General features: G+C 39.7%; 1 protein-coding gene across 3 annotated transcripts in view; it reads left to right on the top strand.

Annotated features, from left to right (window-relative positions):
* Window positions 1-21,279, top strand: part of RTTN (rotatin) — a 161,117-nt gene that overhangs the window by 127,319 nt on the left and 12,519 nt on the right. For all 3 annotated transcript variants that reach the window (XM_019432561.2, XM_019432560.2, XM_019432563.2), the window contains 6 exons: window positions 2,131-2,348; window positions 10,911-11,016; window positions 12,026-12,123; window positions 13,387-13,464; window positions 17,134-17,260; window positions 20,056-20,258. In XM_019432561.2, coding sequence (XP_019288106.2) covers window positions 2,131-2,348; window positions 10,911-11,016; window positions 12,026-12,123; window positions 13,387-13,464; window positions 17,134-17,260; window positions 20,056-20,258 — 830 coding nt within the window. The remainder of the gene's footprint in view (window positions 1-2,130; window positions 2,349-10,910; window positions 11,017-12,025; window positions 12,124-13,386; window positions 13,465-17,133; window positions 17,261-20,055; window positions 20,259-21,279) is intronic.

Here is a 21,279-nt window from a genome sequence, read left to right as displayed (position 1 = left end):
AAATAATATTTATGTTACTTTTTAAAAATAACTAGTTTAAATGTATTCAAAATTGAGTTCTATTTTAAGTTTCCATGTTATCACCAATTTTTTTTTTTTCATATTTTACTTTCTCATTTGGTCATTCTATAAATTTAGATGGATGATACATTTTGTGACCAGAGTGGTAGTTTTGAAGTAATATTTATAGGGAAATACATGTTCAATAAGAAACAGAATTGTTAGTTGTTTGGACATAGGAGTTCTGAGTTTACCCTAATAGGAATAGCATCCATTTAGAAATTATTATTTTGTTAAGAGAGATTAAAACTGAAAGAGATTGTGTAATTGAGATTTTCCTACAGCCGTAGTGGGGAAATTAGTTTACCACCTGATTCACTCATAATACAGAGCAAGGTCCTACTCATGTAGCATACCTACGCCAAGTGGTCAGATCTGGCCCGCCGCTTGCTCTGATAAAGATTTTATTGGAACACAGTCATACTTATTGCCTGTGGCTGCTTATATACTTACGTGTTGCCTGTGGCTGCTTTCCTGCTACAGTGGTAGTGTTGAAGAGCTGTGACAAAGGCGTATGATCTGTAAAGCATAAAATACTCATTTCCTCTCCAGCCCTTCGCCTTCAGCCCTGCTTGAACACTGTTCACCTGACACGGTTTTCCTGGTGATAAAATAAGGACATATTAAATTAAAAATCTATCTACAAAACACATGCATGGTAATACGGTGCTAATCAGAAATACCTACTGCTAAACAGCTAGGTTTGATAGTAGTAATGTTTATGGAAACTTAACTAATAAAAATCATTGCTAGTCCTTGTCATGGTGTTTTTCTTTGTTTTTAGTTTCCATCCCATGTGCTCATAAATATTTAAAACATCTCATGATGACTTTGTAACTTATGTTATCTATAACAGTCTTTTCTCAAACTCAAACAATATTTAGACATCATTTAAATGAACATAATTCTCATAAAGTGACACACTAAAATATTTTTCTTATGTTACTTAAGAGAATAAGAATTTCTTTAAGCCTGAATCTAGGTAGAAATTCTTACAGTTATAACTCTTATAAAGGTATAAATTCCAAATAATAGAAAAGTAAAACGTAACAAAATTATAAACCCGTGATACTCAGATTAATAAAATTAATACAACACATCAGATGTTCCTTTGATTAAATCAGTGCTCACAGGAGGAAATTAATGACTGATTCAGTGTAGATTCTTATGAGTTGGCTTGCCTATTCTTTCTAATCTGTGTTATGTTTGCAAATTTGTTCATAACCACTCTTGTTCTCTATTTTTTTTTAAGTTTATTTTTGACAGGGAGAGAGAGAGAGAGAGAGAGAGCAAGTGTGAGCTAGGGAGGGGCAGAGAGAGAGAGGGAGACACAAAATCCGAAGCAGGCTCCAGGCTCTAGGCTCTGAGCTGTCAGCACAGAGCCTGACACGGGGCTTGAACTCACGAACCGTGAGATCATGACCTGGGCCGAAGTCGGACGCTTAACCGACTGAGCCCCCAAGGCACCCCTCTTGTTCTGTATTGTGAACTGCCATGAAACCTTTGTTTCTACATCATGTCAACACTGCATACTCTTGTTTTAAGTACTATTTAGCATCACCTTGTTTGAAAACAGAAACATAACTACACAGTGATCTAGATAATTCAGAGTACAGTTACATTAATTTTTTTAGGGTAGCCCTGAAATAAAAATTAAAATGTTAAAAATTCTAGAAACTTTGTGGATCTCAGTAGACCCCAAAGGGATCAATATTCATATATATGTGATCCTCTTATTTTGGGACTTAGCAAATACTGTGTATATGTCCATTCATGCACGCACGCGCGCACACACACACACACACACACACACACACACACACACCTTCATACAAAAAACAACCCATATAAAAAGAATGAAATGAAAATTAAATAGATCCCTTGATTGTGTTGTCTTAATATTGACTATTTATTTTTAAACAAACACTAGAGTTATTCTCATGATCCTTATAACTACTGATAACTTTACTTCATTAGAAATAAAAAGGCTATAAACTTAATTACTCAGATCTATCTGATTCACTTCTTTAATTTTGAAGTTGTTTTCAAACATTTGCATCTCTCTTTTAGATATGTTGTGCACTTGTGTGGGTTTGTCTATAACCTGCCCCACCCTGTGTACTGCCAGCCTGCAGTTCCTTTCTGTCCTCTTGACTGAAGAAGCAAAGAGGTGTCTCCAGGATAAGGATAAAACAAATTTATGCCACAGTCCATCAATCGCTTCACTCCTTGACAAAACTCAGGAAAATCAGAAATCTCTAGAACGACTCAATGAAGTAATTCTTCAGGTATGTGATTTCTTGGTCTTTCAAAACTTTTAGTGTTTCAGTAAATTGACTTTCAGTCTTTGTCTTGTACAAATCTTTTTCAATCATTTGAATTAAAAAGTGATTAATGTTCATTTTGACCATTTAAATAAAGGTATATGAAGTTAAATTAATAATCTCCTCTGTGTTCCTGGCCCTCTGATGTTGGTGGCTAGGTTCTTTAATGAATGTGATATACGAATTCAAAATGAAATAGTAGAAATCTGAATCCAGCAGTTCACCAAAATAGTGTGCCATGCCATGACCAAATATTATTATTACATTTATATATCATTTATATTTATAATAAATATTGTTTATTTATTCATTATAATAAGTAATATATAAATGATAAATAATAAATATTTATTATAAATAAAATTTATAATTATAATTTATAATATTATATTTCAGGAATGCAGGTATAATTCATAATGTTTTGCCATTTTAAAGACATGTCTATGTCTCTGAAAATATGTCCACCTAAATGACATTTGATTTATATAAGTGAATTACATATATTTAGGGTAGTTTGTATATAGAGGTAGGTTGACTTAATTGGCACATTTGTGAGAAAATGCCCCCTTTCTAAACCATGCTGCCTTTGTTATAAACTTACTTTCTGCAGTCCTAAAACACGAACCAAGAGTTTCGTTCATTGGAAAACACTGTAAAATCAGTAAAGTATGATTTTATAAATAGATTAACAAAAAAACTTTGAAGTGTTTCCTAAGTTGCATAGTTGTTTTTACAAATAGGAAATTGCTAGATTTTTCAGTATTAAGAATCCCTCTTTTTAATAGTCATATGGTTTTATGATTTTCAACTTCTTGCTGAAAGGTAGAAAAGAAGTAGACTTTTGCCTTGAAGGATTTGCTTCCATTTCCCAGTCAGCCTGCCACATTTTATAAAGACAGAAGATTGCTCTAGTCTGCCGATTTGTTGCCGTCCCTTTGCTTCTTAGAATTAGGGGGTTTTGCCCCTTTTCTGCCTGTGGGAGTTATGGATGTACAGATCTTGCTGGAATGGCCACTTTTGGGTTTTGGGCAGCAGCCTCCATTATGTGGGAGCACTGGAGACAAGGCTGAAGAGGCAAGGACGGCTCCGGTCCAGCTCGAACCTGCCCCAAGCTTAGGGCTATTGGCAGACTCATGTCTCCGTCTCCTTTGCCCAAGGGACTACAGTTACGTTCAGAGCACAGATAAGGAGCCTGATAAAGGTCCCACAACATTTTCTCCCATCTCCAGCAGCTCCTTGGGAAGCTGAGATTCTAGGGGGAAGAGAGCCCCACGGCATTGCTCGAAGTCACTTACTCTTAGGAGGCCCCAGCTTCTCTGTAGCTACTGCCTCCTTGCTCCACTCAGCTCAGAACCCAAGCTGGATGGCTGTGTGCCAGTTATCTCATTCCCCATCAAAGCAACTGGCTTTATCTGATTTTGCATTTGAAAGCCTATCGTAAGAGGAAACTCAAATTCACACTTTTTCAGTGGTCACCCAGCCCCACTTCAAAAGCACTATTAATCTCCTAACTTTGGCTTTGGTGGGGCACCTTTCTCCTAGGCTCTTATGGACACACTTTCCCCTCAAGGAATGTAAGGATCTGTGGAGCCCCGCATCCTTTTCTTTCCCTCAGTGAGGGCAGTGCACCTCCCCCGCCTCCTGCCCAGGCCTGGAATGCCCTGTCTCTCTGGGAGTCTTGAAGGCAGCCATGACCATGGGTCCTGCAGCCAATCCTGGACCAGGTGAAATTGAAAGACCTCCAGCTAGGCCAAACCAAATGTATTTTACTTCCCAGCTGTTTTTCTTGCTTGTTGCTGGTGCTGTTTCAAGAAATCATGATTAGGCTTGTGATAAATAGGGGTCCATGTTGGTTGATGAACCAGATTAAAATAAATGTATGTAGTAAAAATTCTGTGCCACAGGAATTTTCTAAATTTACCTTGCCCTTATTTTTCCTTAATATTTTGTAATACTGTTCATTGTAAAAGTTATCATTTATAATCTTTTGCTGTTACCTTCTTGGCCAAAGAAAATGAGGTACCCTAGAGCCACAGGGCATCTCAATGATTTTCCTAACGACTAGCCAATTTTCCTCTCCATTTCTTCCAAATTACAAAAGACACAAAGTATTCTATGTGGATATGGATACTTTAACCAATTATAATAACTGTTTTTCCTAATAAATCATACTCTTCTTGTTCATATAAACAGTAGAATATGAATACATGACATTTGTTAGAAGGACACAAGCAAGTTCAAGACAAAGAAAGTGAAGAAAGGAAGTGCCTGACGTGAGATGGGACATTTATTAATGAGCTTTATTAAACTACAAACACTATATTTTCTTTGCTCTGCCCTATATAAAGATATGTGAATTAAAATGTTATTAAAATGTGAGTTATGAAACAGCAACACATAATGATAAATTACATGTTTTTTAATATACGTGAATGTAGGCTATGGGTTGTGGCAGGTTTTATACAAAGGAAAGTAAACTGCACTCTTTATCGGAAGAAATAGTATACTAAAATCGTGACCTTCGAAAGTTTATTTCAATTATCTGTAAAATCTTACTCAAAAATATTAGATGTGTGACCTTAAGCACATCACTTAACCTCTTGTGATTCAGTTCTTAAAATGCCAATGCAAAAGGAGAGAATTGTATTAAGCTTTAGCTGGTGCTAAAACTCTCCATCCTCCTCATACATTATTATGTTGTAATTTCAATTAAAATGTTTTGGCAGAGAATCTTTAAAACAGCTGCTTTATCGCACTCTCCCACGAGGATACATGTTAAAAGTTTGCATTTGGTATTTGTATCTTAAATAATGTACAAGTTTATTTTTTCATAATTCCAATTTGAGGAGGTTTGAGGGTTTGAATATGCTCTGAGAAACTATTATGTCTTTTGACATATATGTCTTACAATACAAATGTTTTGACCATGGAGACCGTATTATCTTTTGACCATAACATATTGAACAAATATGACTTAATGGTGATTTTGCCTTACCTAGTGAGATACTCAGAATGTTTCATTTGCAAATAAATGTGGATCACAAGATTAATACAAATGCTATAATAATAGATTTTGCTCATAATTGAGATATTGAATTAAGTTTACTCCTTGTATTTGGTCTAATATCTAAGGGTAGTAATGGAAGGAAACAAAAAAGTCTTATTTCACATTTTTAGGAGATATATTTTGCACTAGTGTTTAGTAGAGTGGTGAAGTTCAAGAGTAAATCTGTTGGAGAGAAGAGCTTATCTATTTGAGATACTGCTGTGTCAATCAAGGAGTATTCTCTATAATTTAAAAAACCTGTTCTTTATATCAATGCTTTTTGGAAAGAAAGCAAAAAGTCTTGACCTGGAATAGCTAGATCACTTAATGTATAGAAGGAATTAGATCTAAAAAGAGCATAAAATTGGGGAGGGGCAGAGAGAGAGGGAGACACAGAATCGGAAGCAGGCTCCAGGCTCTGAGCCATCAGTCCAGAGCCCGACGCGGGGCTTGAACTCACAGACCACGAGATCGTGACCTGAGCTGAAGTCGAATGCTTAACTGATTGAGCCACCCAGGCACCGCAAAAGAGCATAAAATTTAAGTAAATTACGTTGAGTCCTGATTTTCTTTCTTTCTGTGGTTGACAAAAAGACAAACTGTTTCTTGCTCTGTATCCTCCTCCTCTTTTGTGTGTCTGCATCATCCAGTAGCTGGTGTCCGTCCCTTCAGCTATCTGACATATAATCTTAGCCTCCCCCTTCTTGTCTCCAGGGCTTCTCGTGCTTTGAGCCCCGTGCTCCTGCTCTGTGCACAGATGCTCAGAAGGACTTCTCAGTCTGAAATAAGTGCTACATGGAAAATTATAGAAATTAAATCCTCTACTCTGACCTTTGGTGTATGCTGAAAAGTATGTGGATTTACTATAGGTTAGACCTGCTTGTTTTTTGTTTGTTGTTAGTTTTTGGCTTTCATATCTGTTTTTCTGTGTACACATTTTAAAGTACCTAACAGGTTTACAAGTTTTATATTCAAAGTAAAAGACGTCTTCCTTCATTTTCCTCTTCTTAGAGGCAACTATTCATACCTCATTTAGCTGATTGTTTAATAGTTTCCCTTCCGTGTCTCTGAATAACATGCTTGCATTTGTCTATCTTGGTTATTCCATTGTGGACATTATCCGTTGACTTCCTGCTTTGGAAAATGAGACTTGAGTTCCCTTTCCAGGCCCCACCCACCTACCTGGCCGCAGTGGACTCCCTTCTCATTTCCCTGCTATCCTGTATCTTCACGGTGGCTAGAGATGAGGCAGCATGGGGTGGTACATCTGTGAAAATGCTGTGCACGGTTGAACTGTGTTGCAGACAATGTCTCCCTTTCTCTGCCTGCTCAGCTTCCTTTTTTCTTAGAGGTAAATTGTATTATTTTTAAATGTGCTGAGTTTTCTGTTATCACTGATTAGCTCCATGCTCTTTGCCAGCAATCAAATGTCCTCTCAGTATATTCAGAAATGTCAGAACTTCATTAGCTTTGTGTTCTAGAAGCGGTCACTCCCAATTCCTTCTGACCTGCTTGGTGTGCAGTGAGATCCTAGGGTCTCCATTCGCCTTCCTCCTGGGGAATTCCTGCAGTCTCGTGTCTCCCGTGTTCTCCTTTCCTGCTTCACTCCTTCTTTGGATAGTCTGTTCTCTAGTCGCTTCCAGAACGAAGGTGCATAAGCAGCTTTTTCGAGGTCTAGACATCTGAGTCTTTTTCGACCCTTACATTAAATTTATACTTCAGTGAGAACTGTACATTGGAAGTCCTTCACCTCAGAATTGGGAAGGCCTTGTCTCTCCCCTTTAACTTCTCATGTTACTGTAGAAAAGTCTGAAGCCATTATGATTTCTGGTTTCTCTCTCCTGGGAGTGTTAAGAATCTTTTTTTTGGTCTTCAGCATTCTGCATTTTCCTGATGAAGTTTCGGGGTGGGGGGGTCTATTTAATCTAATTTAATCTAATTGTGCTGGTCTCTCTTGACAGTTCTTTCCATCTGACATCCCATCTACTTCGTGTCTTCTATATGTTTGGGACTCCTAAGTTTTCTTCTTCCTACATGGTCTCTTTTCTTCTCTTTTTTTACTCTTTATTTTGATTTCTGGTTTCTGGTTAGGGGATTTTCTCTGGTACATGGTAATGTCGGTTGTCTGCTGCATTTAAAACTGGGGGACTTAAAGTAGACCGGAAGCCCTGGGCATCTGAGTGGAGCCTGTCAACTGCAGGCTGTACTGTGTAAGGCGATTGGGCCGGGGCCCTTTGTGGCCTGCCTTCTTGAACTTGTCAGATTCCCTCAGAATCTCTCATCTCCTGCCTGGAGCTGAAAAGCCAACCGCCAAATGTTTTGTGGCAAAGTGGGAGGAAGAGAGCTGAGGTCTTAGAAATTAATTTGCATGTATCACTTAATCCTTCCTGTTTTCAGTGTAATACCCTCACTTGGAAATATGCCTCATTTCTGTCAGTTTAGAACCCTTCTTCTTCTTCTTCTTCTTCTTCTTCTTCTTCTTCTTCTTCTTCTTCATCATCATCATCATCATCATCATCATGTTTATTTTTGAGAGAGAGAGAGATAAAGAGACAATGAGCAGGAGAGGGGCAGAGAAAGAGGAAGACATCGAGTCTGAAGCAGGTTCCAGGCTCCGAGCTGTCAGCACAGAGCCTGACCCAGGGCTCGAACCCACAAACTGTGAGATCTTGACCTGAGCCAAAGTTGGACACTCAACCGACTGCGCCACCCAGGTGCCCCAGTTTAGAACCCTTCTAATTCATCCTGTCCAGAGACTAAGTCTCCGGTTTCTTATAAGAGGTGGAGAGGAAGAGTGGCTTGGCTGTGCAGAGATTGGTGGGTGGTGGGCAGAATCTGTTCATTGAGCTGCTTCTCAGGGTTTTTTCAAACAGTCCTCCTTTGCTCTCACTTCCAGGAGTACCTGCTGCTCAGTTCCCTCAGCTGTTGGCAATTCATTGTATGGACAGGGGTGGTATTCTGTGTTCTCAAGCCTGCTGATGCATTTGCCATTCATCTTTCTGCTTGCTAGTTTCCAGACTTGTCATGTGAGTGAGTGAGCCAGTGAGCAAGTAAGTGTGTGAGTGTCTGAGTGTCTGTCTGTCTGTCTTGGTGTTTAATCCCACTTCTATCATTTTGGTGAGATTTCATGCGGGAATAAAAGACACATCTATATGAACAACTGTTTCCCTAGAACTCTAACTTCCTTTTTCTCCCTCAAATCTGCACAGAGTAGATGAATCATGTATTTCAATGAGATCAGTTTGGTTTTTCTCAAAACATTAATACATGAAAGTGCAATAAGGGCATGTGTATGAGAGCAGCTTTCTTATTAATGGTGAAGATTAAGCTTATAGACAAATTAGGATTCTCATAATTAACTATAATGATTATACTCCAAACAAATTCATCATCCTAAATAATTTGCTGCCTTTTTCCTCACCTTCTTCATGACTATGGAATGTGATCTTTGCCAAGCATCCCTGGGCCTGGGCATTTAGTATCTAACTCGTTGGCCAAATAGGGACCTGCCTGGTTGGAGGCAGCAGCCTACGTGATGAAACCACTATTTAAGACGGAATCACTCCGGCCATGGTGGTGGGGCTGGAAGGGCCCCCACACTCCGCAGGCTCCTCTAGGGTCACATTGCCAAGTACAGGTCAATCAGGAAGAGTGAAGCTGTGCCTGTGTATTTCTATAGTTTATGTAAGATTGTATCATTTTGAGTTTAATACCGGACCATTGAAAATTACTGGTAGAAGGAAAAATTATGAATTTGAATTATATCTAACATTTGTAAATCATATGAGAAACTTCTAGATTCTTCACCTGGAATTTATAAACTCTTTGAAACTGTAATTAAAATTTATGTGAATATCCACATGAGACTCTTACCACAAAAGATCTCACCTGAATGTTCTCAAGCCTTTAGAGCTACAGCACCCAGTAAATGGGAAATATAGAGCGGAGAAGACAAGTTCACATCACAAGCAGACAGACCCAGGATGTGGCGCGTTCTAGAGGATGACTGGTCTGGTTTAGTCACCAACTCAGCAACATAAGGGGAATGGAATGGAAAACCTGGTGGATGGGTCGGGAGGTGTGAGAAAGACAAGTGCCTAGATTTAGAAGATGCGCAGATGTGGTGTGAGGGCTTTTATTCGGTGCTGATTCCAGTAAACCAACTGTGAGGAGACATTTTTGAGACGAAAGAGAAAATGTGAATTTGGACTGGATATTAGGTTGATACCAACAAATTATTGTTAAATATGTTAGGCGTGATAATGTTAGGCTTTCTGGTTATGTATATTGGAATATGACAGTATATGATATTTAGTATTTACTAGAAATTGTTCAGCCAAAAATTTCCAAAAAGTATGGGGGTTTGGCATTTCATTTCCTTTACTCTTGTACATATTTGAGATTTTTGATAATGAAAACAAATTTTTTTCTGAGAGAGAGCGAGCGAGTGAGTGGGGGATGGGCAGAGGGAGGGAGAGAGAGAGGGAGGGAGGGAAGGAAGGAGACAGAGAGGGAGGGAGAAAATCCCAAGTAGGCTCCACATTCAGCACAGAGCCCTGACAGGGGGCTCAATTCCATGACTGGGAGATCATGACCTGAGCTGAAATCAAGAGTCAAATTGCTCAAATGACTGAGCCACTCAGGCACCCCAATAATGAAAAAAAAATTCAAAATTATCAAATGTATAAGGGAAATATATCAAAATATTAGTATTTTCAAAATTACAAGTGATTTTTAAAATTTACATAAGTTAAAAAAATTTAAATATTTTTTTGAAAAGCATGTAATGTGACAGATAAATGTTACTGTAGAAATGAAAGATGGAAAGGGGCACCTGGGTGGCTCATTTGGTTAAGCAGCCGACTTCGGCTCAGGTCGTGATCTCGCGGTCCGTGAGGTCGAGCCCCGCGTCAGGCTCTGTGCTGACAGCTCACAGCCTGGAGCCTGTTTCAGATTCTGTGTCTCCCTCTCTCTGACCCTCTCCTGTTCATGCTCTGTCTCTCCCTGTCTCAAAAATAAATAAATGTTAAAAAAAAAAAATGAAAGATGGAAAGAACCAAATCACCTGAGGTACAGTGGTATAATAGGAAATTGAAGGAGGGGAATGTGTCTCAAGAAGAAAGGAATTTGATGGCAGTTCTCCTCTTCAGCAGTTTTTTGAGGACCCTTCCTAACAAGTTAACATGTATGTATGTGCACTCCCTGGTGAATTTGATGAAGCGCATGAACATGCTATGTGTTAATACTAAGTACAATTTTTCCTTCACATCGTGGTCTTTTCCATATTGTAAATTTCATCTGCAGTCCTTGTCACACAGAGCATTCTCAGTCTCAAATCTTAATGATTTATCAAGTTCCAGTGAATTTCGTGGAGTAGTTGAAACCTAGCAATTCTTTTAAATAGGCCACATCTTTTATTCACAACAGTTTTGCTCCAGATTAAGTTTTTCTTCAAGGCAGTTTGATATATATTTTCGCAGTGCTATGAAGGAAAGCCCTCCAAGGATGTCCTGAAAAGAGTTGCTGCAAATGCATTGATGTCACTTCTGGCTGTCAGTAGGAGAGCTCAGACACATGCTTTGAAAGGTGAGACACACAACACATCAGCCTTTCTGGCATGTTATCAATTCATTTATTTTACTCCTTGTTCATTATAATTTTCTTTGGATTCAAAGTGTAAAGAATTTATAATCTCTGTCTTACTAAAAAGAGTTGTTTTTTTTCCCAGACAGAAACACAGTGAACATGTATTACTTTTAAAGTAGAAAGATGATATATGTAGATTATTTTTTGAGTAATGATTCTTACCCTAAAGAATATATAAATAGTAGAGGAGCTTTAAAAGTAACACATTACTCAGCGTCACAATAATTAAATATTAGTAACCACCAGCACATATTGCGTACTTGAAAAAAACACATAGTTTTTGATAGTAGTAACAGCAGTGTTAGACTGTTGTGTATTTTCACATAAGTTTCCCTTGGAGAGTTTTGTGATTTCTCATCCGTGATCAGAGAACACAGGTCTTCGAGTTAAAGAGACTAACAGCAACATCGAGTCCAGTCATTTCTTTTTTTTTTTTTTTTAATTTTTTTTTTTTTTTAACGTTTATTTATTTTTGAGACAGAGAGAGACAGAGCATGAACAGGGGAGGAGCAGAGAGAGAGGGAGACACAGTATCTGAAACAGGCTCCAGGCTCTGAGCTGTCAGCACAGAGCCTGACGCGGGGCTCGAACCCATGGACTGTGAGATCATGACCTGAGCCGAAGTTGGACGCTTAACCGACCAAGCCACCCAGGCGCCCCAAGTCCAGTGATTTCAATGGTGATTTGCTACTAAGGCAAATTATGCATACCTCAAAACATAAAGTCGATTTTAGGAGTATTGTAGTATAAATTGAAAACATTGAAATTATTCAGCATTTTAGTTCTCTTTCATTTCCTCTGACTTATTAACCCCTCACTGAAAATACCAAAGTGAAGTTGGTCAGAAATACAAAATGTTGTATTTTATTTTGGAGAATTTGATATATGTGGTTTCAGCTTACTTGGTAATGGAACATCCTTTTTGATTGTCTCGGATTTTATCTGTCAGCTGATCTAATAGACAGCTGCATGGAGCAGATGAAGCACATCAGTGCACAGCTGAACCTCGATTCTCTCAGGCCCGGGAAAGCAGCGCTGAAGAAACAGGTAACTGTGGGTCCCGGATGTCCGGGATGGATGGAATGGCACAGAGACCATCCCTCCAGTGTCCTATGCTTACTAATAACACCACTCTTGGGTGGAAATGGGTATCCAGTTTGGAAGAAGGGTGTAGTTAGATAGATTAATGGGATTTCTACATTAGCGACTTTGGGCTTGTGTGTGTGTGTGTGTGTGTGTGTGTGTGTGTGTGTGTGTAACTTAATTTTCACTTGAAGATCTTAAAATGAGATTTAGATATTACATGTTTTTGTTACTATAAACGTTTTGGAATGTGCATGATGTTTTGCCAGATAATTTTTTTTTTATGCTACAAATGAAGATATTTCTCTCAAAGCAAGCCTAGGTTCACTAAGAATGACATATAACTTACTAAATTTTTCTGTATGCCAGGCCCTGTTCTAAGCATGTCATATTTGTTATGTTGTGAGCACTCAGGCCAACACAGTCATATAATTAGGAACTGATAAAACCAATAGTTGCCCTATATCTGGGCGGTTTTGAAGCTGTACTCTTGATCTCTATTTATTTTCTTCCATGACTTTTGAATGTCTCGAGTGTTGAGTCTGTTTGACTCATGTTCAAACTGCATGTCATGTAAGCTCAAAATAACAGTTTTTATATAATAGTGATGATAATAATAAATGATTAATAATTAATAAAACAAAAAGATCTGCCATACAGGCTTATTCAGAAGATGAATGAGTGTGTATTTATAAATTTATAACTATAAATATTTATGTATATAGCTAAGACCATTATATTAGCAATCTGTGTAATAACTGCTTTCTGTTGCATTTTGTAGGAAACCAAGAAAGAGTCTTATTTAATAATTGTATTGATGAGGGAGGCTACATGTTTGTCAGTTTCTTTTCTTGCCTCTTTTCCTTTTTCCTCTCCAGGCAAAGGCTCTTTACTTCATCATTGAGAAAGTCAGCCAACACCTGATATGATTGAAAACCAGTCAGTACCTGCTTCACTTTATTGAGATGAAACATGGAGCCTATTATATATCTCAGTTCCTCCATGCTTGATAGAACAGAAATAGCTTTTTTGTGGCAGATGCACTTCTTGAGATATGGTCATCTTTCAGAGATCATTAGCTTGTCAGTGCCCTCAAAGTTATGGTGGTCAGGTGCAGTGAGAGCACACTGGCATTGTAATGTGACCCAAAGGGGAAGGCATTACTCTGTGTAAGAAGTAGAATATGCCATTGTGTTCACATTTTTAAACTGCTTTTTGTTTAAACAGGAGGACGGTTTTATTAAAGAGTTAAGCATTGCCATGCAGCTCCTAAGAAACTGTCTTTATCAAAATGAAGAATGTAAAGTAAGTAGAGCGATATTTCAAAATTTCAGTAGTGATGCTGACATTAAAGTTTCGTTTTTATATGAGATAATATAGGAAGAAACATGAAAAACTCTTCAAATGTTTTTAGATGCACTTGATTGGTCCTTAAACTCCTGTTAATTCTCAGAAATAGATGCACCTTATTCTTCAACATTGATGGCATTTCATGTTCATATCAGTATTTTAACTTTATCACTGAAAACTTCAAGCAGCTAAAGCAAATGAGTGTCTTTCTCTACGGTGGCACATTTCAGTTGCTTTTTACTAAGATGGAATGCATGTTTGTGTACGTCCAATAAGGCAGAGTTCTAAGAAAATTTTAAGTGTATTTATTTTGAGAGAGACAGAGAGAGTGAGCAGGGGAGGGGCAGAGAGAGAAGGGGACAGAGGATCCAAAACAGGCTCTGTGTTGACAGTGGAGAGCCCAATGTGGGGCTTGATCGTGAGCTATGAGATCATGACCTGAGCTGAAGTCGGACACTCAACTGACCGAGCCCCCAAGGCGCCCCAAGGCAGAGTTCTTTCAAAGACAGTTGTCAGGCAGCTCTCCAGGAAATAAGTGGAGGTGTCTGTATCCATAAGGAAAGAGGAAAAGTGTGTCTCTCGTTTGGGTAGAAAATACTGCTGTTGCTGGGCCCGGCCCTGTTCACCTGGGGGAGCTTCAAGGCCAGCCCTTCTGGCTTCTTGTGCCCAGTGACTCCGCCCCTCTGCCTGGGAACCATCGAGATGTGCTGCTGTGTCTGTGAGCATTGGTGCTGTCACTTAGAACACCGCGGTAGGAACTATTAGGCAGGTTATGGTGTCTTGGGTGCTTTGATTTGCTTTGTCATAGTGATACAACACTAGTTTTCACAGAGAAATACTGTGGGAAATGAATAAGAGAAAGATAAATTACAGGAGTTTCATTTTTAAAAAACGTTCTTGTCGTTTTTGCTTTTACTTGTGATAAAACCAGAAAAAACTTATCTGGAAAAAGAATATTTTGAACATATTCCTTAAGCTGCGTTAATTTGTTAAAGACACATTGCTAGCAATTTACATTTCAGAACAACTTGAGAATTGTTTATACATTTCACCAAAATTCTCAATATATGAACTCTTTACTCAAAATGGTGGTGTCATTTACTAAATTTGTGATCTATTATGCTAAATAATGTGCTTGCAGCTGGATGTAGTTGATATTAATCCATGACACCTTACTCTGGGAATACTCTGGAACCCCTTCCAGGTCAGCTCTGCTTATATAGATTTATGAGGTACTAGCTGGGTACTGAAATACAGTGTTCACATTTGTATCACATTAGCCATCTATGAAAAGTGTAATCTCTCAATAACTCAAAGCATTTTTACATTTCCAAGTTGTTTAATAAGGAATAAATCCAAAAAAGAGCATATAGATTGTTCTTTGAGTATAAATACAGTCCTGTGGGGAAAGATTCTTAATTTCTTTTCCTGTTCCAACTTCCTGAGGAGTATCACATGCTCCCAGTACTAACCGTTGGGTACGCTTTGGTAATTCACCAAGTCACCCATGGCTGCCTCACCCCGTTGTCTGTATACATGGGACATTAGGGGTTTCCATACTGGGAAGATCATGGTGGCTGGAAGGTAAATGAACTGTGGGGAAGGTTAGAGGTCGGAGACTGTAGTAGTCAGACAGGAGGTGATGAGCCCCGAATTGGGGCAGATGAAGAAGGAAAGGAGGGTGGGGAGATACTGAAGAGAAAAGAGAAATGTAGAGTGATTTCCAGGCTCTACTTTAATGCAAGTGCGCATAATAGAGTAGATTGTAGGCATGAGCGATTGTAATGTTCAGGTTCACACATGTTAATATAAAGGGTCTTTGGGACATCCGGGTGGAAAATGGCCGGTAATCAGTAGATTACAAGAGTCTGGGGCTCTGAGCAGGATATAGGCGGGGGATATTAGGAGTCAGCAGTATAAACTGTTGAAATTTCCCAAGAGAGTATATACGAAAGCCTAGGTCATATCTGTAGAAACTAAACATGGAAAACAACTGGGATGGGAGTGCTGGAGAGCGTTTGGAGATGTTCCAGGACAGAGAGGCTACATGGAAATGAACTAAGAGTAGATCTTTAATAGATGTCACAGTGCTGAGGGTGGTCTTGGTAGCACTGTCAGGACAGAAAATAAATTGAACTAAAGCTGAAGATTAAGAGATGGGAAGTGAAAGCAGTAAGAACCTTGGTCATGAAAAGCAGCATTAATAATTTAGGACTCACAGCATTAAAGGAAGTTAGTCTAGACTGTTTGTTTCTCCTAACATGTAAACTGCTTGAATATAAACAGAAGTGAGCAAACTGGGGACTAGTTGTTAAAGAGACAGGAAGAAGAGGACTGATTGATGGATGAAGGTCCCTGAGGAGGTGGGGAGGCTGTGTTTCAGAGGACAGATGGACTTCCTGACCACCAGCAAAGGAACACCTCCTCCGCACTTCCAGGCAGGAAGGATGAGTAGATGAACAAACAGATAAACTAGGTGGACAGAGTGGTAGAGACGGAGCTTATACATAATTACTTCTGTCTTCGTCATCGTGGGGCTGTGTTCCAAGCTTATGAAGAGTGGGGTGAATAACTAACACTGGGAATGACTTCAGAGCTTATGGAGAGGGTTGAACACTGGTAGTAACTTCCCACTCTCTTCTGCCATTGATGCTGCATAAAATTGTATAGGGTGTGTGTATTTAATATAAATACCTACATGTGTGCACATAAGGTCTATGAATTACCTAGTAATTCCTGTTCATTTAAAAAATTGCTCATTACTGCAGACAGATTTTTTTTTTAATTTTATTTATTTTTGAGAGAGAGAGAGAGAGAGAGAACACGAGTAGAGGAGGGGCAAAGAGAGATGGAGACAGAATCTGAAGCAGCTCCAGGCTCCAAGCTGTCAGCACAGAGCCCGATGCGGGGCTGGAACTCACCAACCATGAGATTATGACCCAGGCCGGAGTCGGACGCCTAACAGACTGAGCCACTCCAGCGCCCCACTGCAAATAGATTTTATACATAATACCGTCCTAGGGGTAACTGATCTTTGTAATAAAGACTATGAATTACATAAGAATTTATTGATTTGACATAGTATTTTGGCTTTTACTATATTCCAATTATTTATAGATAGTACTCTACTTCTGATCTGTCCACACTTACCAACGTATACACACACACATAAACACAGAGGAGAAAGAAGGTGGAGGGGAGAACTCAGAACTGATCAGAGTGTTTTCTTAACCAGAAAATCCCATTTCTTAATCATTTTAGAGTACTTATGAGAGTTTATTCAATGTAGTGAGATATCATTGTCCTGTTTAATTTACATATTTAGGAACTGTTTTGATGTTTTTTTGTTTGTTGGTTTCTAACATTTCTTAGCTCAGTTGTATATTGTGGTCACCCCAGTGTTAAAGGCACTTCCAGAGACTGGTCAGGCTCATGGTCAGGGCAGTCCTGGGCAAGGTGCTAAATCTGTCTGCAGGATTCTTGTGCCAGCTTGCCCTAACCGGAACAAAGATAAATTCAGTTTTTGTCTCCTTATATATTGGTAACAGGTTTTTTTTATTTGATTTTAATTTTGTATTTTCATATGTGCACACTAATACTGCCTGTATTTCTTTCTCACAATAGGAAGCAGCTCTTGAAGCTCATCTGGTCCCTGTCTTGCACTCACTCTGGCCTTGGCTTTTGATGGATGATTCATTGATGCAAATTGCCCTGCAGCTACTCTGTGTCTACACTGCAAATTTTCCAAATGGTAAATAGATCCCAATTCTGCCTTTCAGTAATAAACTAAAATACTAATTTTATATAATGCTGTGAAAATGAACTAAAAAACAAATACACAGTTTGAAGTGTTTCTCCTGCTTACAGAGGGCATGTTGGTGAGAGGGAAACTTTCTTATGGGTGTCACAAGATACTTCAGTCTGTGTTTGTGCAGCCAGGAGGACTCATTAGGCAGCTCAGGGAATAGAGAGGGAGAAACCGACCTGGTTATATGGCAGTGGGAAATTGAATTTCATAGGGAAATCGAGAGAGTGAAAATTAACGATGTAAGACCTCAAGAACCAGATAAAGGTTAAAACTTTTATGGACTCCAGAGTAGGAGCTGGTGTGATGAAAGGTGGCTCTAGATACAGTTGGCCTCGTAATAGCTGATGCCATCGGGACACCTCTTGTCACTCCCTCAACACACGTTTTACTGAGAAGCTGCTGAGGGCCGTGCAGTGTTAGAGGCCGGCAGCTAAGAGTGAGTGAAGGCAAGGGTGGAGGTGATGGAGAAGAGAGGAGAAGGCACGAAGTTAGCCATTCGAGCTGAGGGAAAGCAGGCCTGCCCGGGAGGTGGAGTAGGACTGCTGGCAGCAGTCACGTCCCCGTGGAGAGTCAGGGTCGTGCACGTGAGGTCCGGTCACTACGTGTGTGTGCTCTCTTCCGGCCGCCACCCAGCAGCTCAGCGGCTGGTTCTCCAGTTGTGAAAAGATGCACAGAGAAAGGACGGGAGCTCAAAACAGCTCAGAGTCCATCTGCTCACTCCCATGTGCTTAGGGCAGTTTACTCCTTGGCAGTGGGACGTGGGCCTCCGCCCCGCTCTGGGCCGTCCGCTCCTGTGGCCCCCGCCGCTCGTCTCTGGCCAGCAGGGCCCCGTGACATCAGCAGACCTTCAAGTTCTTAACTCCTGAACTTTCACTGTGGGGCGTGGAGTGCGCGGCAGCACAGGTGGTTTTGTTTTCGCTCTGCCTCCAACTTCCTCGTCCCTACTTCTGCTTGGACGGTCTCCTCTCGCTGAGTCCCTCCGCCACCACTGCTGGTGGCTCGGCCCATGCAGCAGAGCTGTCTCCTGTGCCGTGTGGGCACCTTGTCCTTCTCCACCCACCTTCCCTACTTAGTTCAGGGCTTAGGGAAGTAAGGAGGGAAAAAAAACCAATTGCTAAATATTGAGTAAAAGAAACATTTTAAATCTTTTGAAACTATATGTCACTTTTTACTTAAAATTGTTGTAAATATGAGATTGTGGTTAGGTTACTAAATGGGAGAAGAAACTTTTTATTCTCCTATCTAGTTTGTTTTCAAGCAAAACTCGGTCATTTAGTGGATCTAGTGGAAACCTTGCTATTTGGATGCTGCGATTTGGTGTGAATACAGGCAAGACCACTATATTTATTTGTGTTTACTTGCCTTTTATGACTTTACTTTGCAGAATGTATTGGATTCTCATCTAGTGATACTTAAGCTAGCCTCCTTGCATGGACTGTCATAACTTAATTACACTTAGATTTATGTTACAATGCAGTAAAATGAATTTCTAATTCTTATATGGTTGGTTTCCTCCCTTGATAAATCCCATACGGTTGTTTAATTTACTGAGAAAACACTGGATTCTGGAAAACCACTTGACGCTTCTGGCTCTTGCTGCTTGTGAGCTGTGTGTCTCTGAACAAGCCACTGGCTTCTCTGAGCTCTGGCCTTTATCTAGCATACATGGCTGGTACCAAACGTCCTGTGGACACACCCCAGGATTATCGCGTTCCTCCTTTTCTTTTTTCTTGTGTAAAATGAAGGCATTGGACCAACTTACCCCCATTTCTAAAATTCTCTTCTTCTGCACAGGTCTTTATTTAGATGTATTTTTAAGGAACTATTTAAAAACCTTTTATGCATATTTATTCTTAAAAAATGAATCTAGGCACACCTGGGTGGCTCAGTTGGTTGTGCGTCTGACTCTTGATTTTGACTCAGGTCATGATCTCACAGTTCGTTGGATCAAGCCCTGTGTCGGGCTCTGCGCTGACAGTACAAAGCCTGGTTAGGATTTCCTCTTTTCTCTGTCTCTGTCTGTCTGTCTCTCTCTCTCTCTCTCAAAACAAACAAACAAACATTAAGAAAAAATAAACCTAGTGTTTTAAAATGCCCTTTTGAGGGGTGTCTGGGTGGCTCAGTCGGTTGAGTGTCTGACTTTGAATCAGGTCATGAGCTCATAGTCTGTAGGTTTGAGCCCTGCATCGGCCTCTGTACTGACAGCTTGGAGCCCAGAGCCTGCTTTGAATCCTGTGTCTCCCTCTCTCTCTGCCCCTCCCCTGCTCATGCTCTCTCTCTCTCTCAAAAATGGATAAACATTAAAAAAAATTTAGATCATTAGACCCTCAGTGAGGACAGCAAATCCATTAGGCTGTATGTAGATGTCAACACTAGCCTTCCCTGCTGATTTGCAGTTCATAGATTAGTGGATAAGTCATTGAATAGGCAGATATGCTTCACTACTTAGGTTTTTTGTTGTTGTTTTTTTTTTAAGTTTATTTATTTATTTTGTTAGTGAGAGTGCATGCGTGCAAGGAGGGGAAGGGCATAGAGAGAGGGAGAGAGAGAATCCCAAGCAGGCTTCATGCTGTTAGTGTGGAACCTGACCCGGGGCTCAAACTCATGAACTGTGAGATCATGACCTGAGCCAAAATCAAGAGTCAGACGCTTGAATGACTGAGCTATCCAGATGCCCCAGGTTTTTTTAACTAAATAGTAAAACTAAGATTACATTATGATAGGCTATGTTTTTTCAGGTTGCAGTTCTCTTTGTTGGTCAAGTTGTGGGCCATATCCAGTTCAAGCTGCCTATAGAGGAGCGCCTGGCACCTCTCTGATGGGGTGTATCCTGAAGTTGGCTTCCCAGATGCCTCTTGAGAACACTGCAGTTCAGCAGATGGTTTTTATGTTTCTTTCGAACCTGGCCTTGTCTCATGACTGTAAAGGAGTAATTCAGAAAGTAAGTACTTAATTTGTCCTTCATATCTTAAAAAAGAGTAGAATAATCCTTCTAATCAAGAACATGTATGAAAAATCTAGAACTCAGTTTCTAGGATTAAATTATTATGATTTCAAGACGTTGTGTTTAAAAGACTGTGAAAGGATTAAGGGGTTCACTATGTTTAAAGCCAATTGATAGATGACACATGGAGAGGATAGGCTAGAGGATGATCATTACACTTCCTTTCAGTTTATCTTCTTACTTTTGGATCATATTTTACCTCTCTCAAAAATGAGGGGTTTAGAATTAGAAAGACAGCTGTCTTACATTTATTTGAGATTATACAAGTCCTGTCCAGTCTTTACATAGACCAAATGGAACAGTAGCGATCTCAGTTCAGTTTACATAGTCAGAACAACGTGTGAAATGACAGCCATCTTGCCCTGCTTAGACCGATGTTATCAGTCCTCTGGGACTCCAGTGCCAAAACTTGACTTCTTATCACTGATTTTTAACCTACGGTACTTTACAAGGGATTGAATGAGTTAAACAAATTGTAATACACATGTTCAGTGAGATTATATTTAGATATGTATGACCAGAATCCCTAATTTGGAAGATCCTGTACATTGTGAATATGATCATGTCTATTATTTACGAGTAGTACTTTGAGTGTTTTTGTTCCCTTTATATGGAGGCCAAGACAAATTATGAAAGTTGACAGTATTCATGAGAATTGAATCTCCGTTTCCTCTCCTGTGTCAGCCCCCCACCCCCACCGCCTCCAGAAAAAACCCACATAGACTGCAATCTCCAAATAAATAGCAGTTTTACTAAGGAACAATCTTTTCAGTGGTGTGTTGGAGCTAACTCAGGCTGACTCATGAGTGTCATTGGTGATTTTCAGGAATTCTGTGACCCAGTTGACATCACCGTGCTATCTTGAAATCAGCCATGGTGGGAGGGCTCACACTGTATAAATTGGCAAAAGGTGCAATCAGGGACCCACTATCCCACCAGAACCACAGGTGGATATACA

The sequence above is a fragment of the Panthera pardus genome, unplaced genomic scaffold, assembly GCF_024362965.1.
Source record: "Panthera pardus isolate Hobbes unplaced genomic scaffold, ASM2436296v1 HiC_scaffold_15, whole genome shotgun sequence".
Taxonomy (NCBI): domain Eukaryota; kingdom Metazoa; phylum Chordata; class Mammalia; order Carnivora; family Felidae; genus Panthera; species Panthera pardus.
This window is presented reverse-complemented; position numbering and strand designations above follow the sequence as displayed.